Consider the following 6,314-nt stretch of genomic DNA (forward strand, 5'->3'; position numbering starts at 1 on the left):
CGTTTTGCACTAAATTTTTACAGTTTTGTGGGGCAAGAATGTTTTGTACTAGGTGATGCGATGTTTACTGTATTTATTCAAATAAAAGTCCTACTTCGAAAAAACGCATCCTCGAATAACTACACCCCTCCCCATAGAACATCATTTTAAATATATTCCCCTTCGAATAAACATACCGGGTGTTTATTTATTTCCTCGAATTATCGCTCCACCACATGCATTTTATACACAATATTGTATTCCCTGGTATCGCTTATGCTGGAGGAAATCAAAACATTAATATATCGTTATTATTTCGAAGCATAATTATTAAATCAGTGAGAAACTGATAATAGTGAAGTGAATATTAAGTAAGTAGTGTGGTGTAGGTCTACTTTCAGACTAATCGGTATTAAATTTTAAAAGTTTTAGAAGTATCCGGCGACTGGTGGCGCACTACTCCACCATGTGTTTTAAAAATAAATCAAAACAAACACACGTGGGAAACGGCCTTTTCGTGCCTGACTTTCTGGCAGATCATATCGTCTTATTTTTGGAACGAAGGCCTAGGCGTTTTTTGTTATTATAAGTGACTAGATATAGGTAATAATGTACCGGAAGATTTTAATAGTACCATCATCCTTGTTGGTTCCGAAACTGACACAATCTTTAGGCTGCGTTAGCTTATTGCAGCCCAAATCAAGATGTGTGAATCTGGTTGTTGCTAGTTTTGTCACCAGGCCTAGGAGACCTACCAGACCTACGTCGGCTAGGTTGAGTAGCAGAGTGAGTCCTAGGCCTAGGTTGACATCTCCAGTGATGAAACCAAATCCACAAATCGAGCAGGAAATAGACCAATATGATAGGAGTAATAGCATTCAATCTGATAATTTTCAAAGAATAAAAATGCCTGTCGAAAGAATGAAAATATCTTTTGAAGATAACAATATTTCTGAGGAAAAGTCCAGAAAACATCAGCAGAACCAATTGGAAAGATATGAAAATCAGGACAGTGAAGGTACATCTTCTTGGTCTAGACCGAGATATGAAAATCGGGACAGTGGAGGTACATCTTCTTGGTCTAGGCCTAGATATGAAAATCGGGACAGGGAAGGTAGATCTTCTATGTCTAGACCTAGATATGATAATCGGGACAGTGAAGGTAGATCTTCTATGTCTAGACCTAGATATGATAATCGGGACAGTGAAGGTACATCTTCTTGGTCTAGACCTAGATATGATAATCGGGACAGTGAAGGTACATCTTCTTGGTCTAGACCTCCTAGATATAGTAGCGAGGGAAAAAGTAGATATGGGTACAAGCCTAATCAGAACTGGAAGAACAGAGAAATTCCTAGATATAACTCAGACAAGTTGTAAGTGACTTTTGTAAAATTATAAATAAGCATATTTATTATTATTAATTATAATCCGTGTGTAAACTAAAAGTCTGATAATGTAAATTCATTTTTCAAACTGATTAAGAATGTAAATTGTAATGCATTATTCATGTTCGATAAATATCAAAATTGTGTAAAAATGTATATTAACCAAAAAGAAAATATACTAATCTTAAAGCTACACATTTGCCCTATCTTTCATTAGATAATGTTTAATCCTCTGATATAGTATTAGAAGATACTGCAAATCTTCTAAAATATATAAATCTTTTATAATTTCTGTTTGAAAAAGATGTCATAAGACATCAAATAAAATAGTGTGTAATTTATAAGTGGATAAACGAGAGTACAGCTCCAAATAGAGCTCAGGCTACGTTTTGAAATGTTTTTCATACAAATCATGATGATACAAATCATGATGATACAAATCATGATGATACAAATCATGATGATACAAATCATGATGATACAAATCATGATGATACAAATCGTGATGATTTTTAAAATCTCAGCTGAGTTGAAATGTACAAAATCAAAAAGTAGACAGCCAGTGAGAAATACAAAATGCTTTAAAAAAGTACTCACTTTGCCATAGAAGATTACAACAGGTACTGTACAACTCCATTAGGTTTAATAATACAGTAATATGCTTTACTATGAATTTATATCTAGGAAAGAATATACTAGAGTATTGTGTGCCAGTACAGTATATAGGTTGTAATTAATTAAAAACTTGACTTAAACTTATTATTAGTTGAAAATATCACATCAAATAGATTACTGTACAGAGTAGGCGCTAAGTGTAATCTAGGTCTTACTGTAAGACTGAGGGTTGAGGAAAATTAGTCTAGCACAACTACTTTTTCCATCATAGCTAGGCCTGTCATGATAATAGGGCATTTATCAACAAAGTTGTATACGCAATTATTATATCCACATTTTTCTATTTTAGATTTTATCCAGCGAAAGGAAATGAAATTTTGTTTGGAGTCTCTCCATGCCTTCTTGCTCTTAAGGCAAATCGGAGGGCCGTCTTCAAAGCCTATGTACGCAAAGGCCTATTGGATGCTGAATACAGTCGGCCTAAATTTGACGAAATATTAACAGAGTTGAAAAAAAATGGAATAGAAATAATTGAGTTGTATCGCAGTACCATGAATACAATGACCAAACTTAGACCACATCAGGTGAGATTAATATGTTTTTGTTTATTTAGGTGTAGTGTATATTTATATACAAGCCTATAGACAGTTTTATACCCTAAGAAATAAGTAAAATGTTCTATTAACAAAGCACTGCTGCTTTGAATGCTTAAATAAACAATATCTGTATTGTGTTAACCAAAGAAATTTAAACCAAATTCCTGTACAATATGATAATGCTACAACTGTACTAACATTAAATTATTTACCTTTAACAAAATGTAGGGAATTTGTTTAGAGGTTAGTAAACTTGATTATACTCCATTCATTCAACTATCAAATACAGTGGGTAACAAGATAACACATGACTTGGAGCATCAGAGTGTTGAAGCACCATTCCTGATGGATCAGGAAATTTCCAGGAATATGACACTTCCGCAGGAGCAGGAAAATCACATTTCTGAAATTTCACCTCAAACAGTTGAAGTAACTGATGATGAGGCACCAGTCTATCAGGAGCAAGGAATTGGAATTCCTGATGATGGGACACCAGTCCATCAGGAGCAAAGAATCGGAATTCCTGATGATGGGACACCAATCCATCAGGAGCAAATGATCGGAATTCCTGATCATGGAACACCAGTCCATCAGGAGCAAAGGATTGGAATTCCTGATAATGGGACACCAGTCCATCAGGAACAAGGAATTGAAATTCCTGAGATTGGGAAACCAATTTTTCATGATTCTGATAGTGCAATGCTTCCAGTAACTGGAGAGCAGCTAATTAAAGTATCAAGGAGCAAGACACCAGTTTGGCTTGCACTAGACCATGTCATAGTAAGTTTAAAGTTGTTTGTTTGTCAAAGACGATAGGCCTAGCATTAAAAATCCCACATCCCAGAGTATGGTCAAAGACGGGTTAACCCCTGTGAGTGTCCATTTTGGTGGTAACTTTGTGTATTATTATTATCCTTGATTATAAATACACATACATTCTTTAAAACATTGTAAAATTTAAAGCCTATCTTTATTTTGTACTAACAGGATCCGATGAACCTTGGTGCAGTGTTAAGGTCATCATATTTTCTAGGAGCTGACGGAATTATTGTCAGTAAAAGAAATAGGTAAAATACTAAACAAAACCACCAATAGTACAGCTAGAAAATACCAAGGCAATCAAACAACAGGACACTGAGCTTGCCTTGCTAAGATAGGAACTTGTAACAGTCACTTTGATCTTATGTCTGGCTGCGACAAATGCCAACGGTGTGTGTTGACCAAACATTTGAGGAAGGCAATTGGCCAATCGAAAATCAGTTAAAGTTTAGGAGGCAGCCACAGATAAACCCTTTGATCTCAAGAGCTCATCATCCTGTTGTTAGATTGCCTTGAAACTACGCACACACACCTTCATTTTACATATTTATATAGAATAATAATAGTATTATCCTGGACTAATGTTGTGAAACCTCTAAGCGCTGAACATATTACCCCAGTCAATTTTTTTTGGATCAAACACGTATGGAAACACACTCCCATAATACCAAATTTTAAGCAGAATGAGTAGCACAGTATGAGCCAATACATTTAAGTTTGAAGACAATTTTGTAGACACAATTTGAAAGAGATTTGGAAATAAATTATGATAAAATAAACACAAACAGGTTTGAAAATGCCTTGCAAGGCTGCCATATTAAACGGTTGCACTTATTCATAATTTATTGTTATTAATGTATATATTTTTATGTCAGTTGCTCTTTGACTCCGGTTGTCAGCAAAGCATCTAGTGGCGTGATGGAAGTCCAACCAGTATATGCAGTTGATGATCTTTCTACCTTTCTACAGTCTCTCATTGGCTGGGAGATTGTTGGTTCGTCTAAGTCTACACCTTTTAGTAATGATGACAACACTATTGATAGTGAAGATGTTACAATACAGAAAGAAGGAGAAGATATTGATATGCAAAAACCAGTCATCTTAGTTGTAGGTAAATTATATGACTGATTTCTGATTTTCATTTTCATTTAACTTATTCTGAACAAAAGAAAGTGAGCGTGTATTATTATTCTTTTACATTCCAATTACATTGACTTGTTATGAGTTAAAGCTCTGTCTACACTATCAAACGTTACGTGACAAAAAATGTGATGTGCCCAAATATGGACATGATGATGTCATATCACTACCATATTTGGGCATATCACTACCATATTTGGGCACTACTAGGTTGATAGTGTAGACAGAGCTTAAGAGGATATATGTTTATTTGATATACTGTATTTGCACCATTGTAAACATCTGCATTCAGCTACGTTATTTAGTCTACTATGGCGCGCCAAGCTGTCATTTATTCCAGCAATAGAGATATCTTGGTTTTTAATAGAGATATCTCTATTAATAGAGATATAGATATCTTTATTTCCGAATAAATGACAGCTTGGCGTACCAAAGTCTACAGTTCAGAGTTGTAACTTTTATAAAGTGCCATTAAATATTGTACAGTACTACTCATGTTGTCATTATAGGGAGTGAAGGATTTGGTCTGAAAGAGGAGGTTATCAGCTGTTGTAACAAATTGCTCACAATACAACCAGGCCAAGAGTTGCATCCTGGGATAGATTCTCTCAATTTATCTGTAGCAACGGGTATGTCAAACAGAATATATCTCAATTGAATTTTTAAAATGCTTTATAAAATAATCAAATAACCTTATTAAAGATGTATTGTCCCTTTGACTAATTCCAAAAAAATGCTTAAAAAAAGATTTCGAAAAAAATTTTGAAGTATCATAATAGTAAAAAAATCATTTAACTGAAATACAGACATTTTTTTGTTCAAAAAATAACTGTGACTTCCAGTCAAAGTTTTCGATCAAAACATATCTCATAATGCAACACGCTTGTTTGGCTCATCTGTATGCATAAATCATAACATTTCTTCGCGATCTGTGTGAAAACACCTTCTCAACCGTGACGAGTTGTAAACAATCCTAATTAGCATCATACATAATGCATACTCGTTGTTTGAAATCTTTGTTTACTTTCGCTCGCGAAGATTTTTCAGACGAAATGTAATCAAATTAATTTACCTGTTAATTATGTAAACTTGTTGTTTTTTGCTCTAATAAATGAAAACAATTATAATATAATATAATTTTTCTATAATTTTTTTCCTTATTAGGTATCCTGCTTCATTTGTTACTTTCAAAGAAGAGTTTGCAACAAAAAGTGGAATGAAATATGTATATTATACTGTACAAGTATTTAGCATGATACAATTTTTATAAAACCATGCTAAAGACATGAGAATTTAAGATACATCCTTGGCTATAAGGTCTCATGCTCAGATTACAGGTGTCGTACTGTACTTTGTTGTAAGCTGTATAGCCAGTTGCGTAACGGCCATGAGCAAACAATGACTAAACCCAGCCCCCCCCCCCCCCCCCCCCGGAGCTTACAAGGGCCCCTGAGCAAGGCCCAAAGGAAGAAAACAGGCATTAATATAATTTTGAAAAGGGCCAGAGGCCTCCACCTCTGCTCTCTGCACTACGCCACTGTGTATCTGTACTCTATCTAGCCTTTTGTATCTTCTATGTATGTAAAATTATAAACAATACAATACTCTCCAAAAACAAGTATGCAAGTACATTGGTGCAACTTTGAGGATAGGGACATGTCGTGGGTAAACCACTGTGATCAATTATAGGTCATCTGGTACCAAACAGAAGAATGCGTTCTTTTTTTACCGCCAATTTTCTCATCTTTATTGTTACATATGTACTGTATTTACAAAA

General features: G+C 34.6%; 1 protein-coding gene across 1 annotated transcript; it reads left to right on the top strand.

Annotated features, from left to right (window-relative positions):
- The first annotated feature begins 603 nt into the window (after nt 1-603).
- Nucleotides 604-5,963, top strand: LOC140044766 (uncharacterized). The gene is made up of 7 exons (XM_072089417.1): nt 604-1,355; nt 2,332-2,566; nt 2,807-3,358; nt 3,566-3,645; nt 4,273-4,508; nt 5,047-5,166; nt 5,702-5,963. Exons 1-7 carry the CDS (start codon nt 799-801, stop codon nt 5,755-5,757), a joined length of 1,836 nt encoding a protein of 611 aa, XP_071945518.1. The 5' UTR covers nt 604-798; the 3' UTR covers nt 5,758-5,963.
- Nucleotides 5,964-6,314: the final 351 nt, after the last annotated feature.

The sequence above is a fragment of the Antedon mediterranea genome, chromosome 3 (genome assembly GCF_964355755.1).
Source record: "Antedon mediterranea chromosome 3, ecAntMedi1.1, whole genome shotgun sequence".
Classification (NCBI taxonomy): Eukaryota; Metazoa; Echinodermata; class Crinoidea; order Comatulida; family Antedonidae; genus Antedon; species Antedon mediterranea.

What these genes read in the sequence shown, in the direction of transcription:
- LOC140044766 (XM_072089417.1), top strand. Translation starts at nt 799, where the DNA reads ATGAAACCAAATCCACAAATCGAGCAGGAAATAGACCAATATGATAGG. An exon ending in TTGCACTAGACCATGTCATA is followed by an intron (nt 3,359 to 3,565) that starts GTAAGTTTAAAG and finishes TTGTACTAACAG; the next exon opens with GATCCGATGAACCTTGGTGC. An exon ending in CAATTTATCTGTAGCAACGG is followed by an intron (nt 5,167 to 5,701) that starts GTATGTCAAACA and finishes TTTCCTTATTAG; the next exon opens with GTATCCTGCTTCATTTGTTA.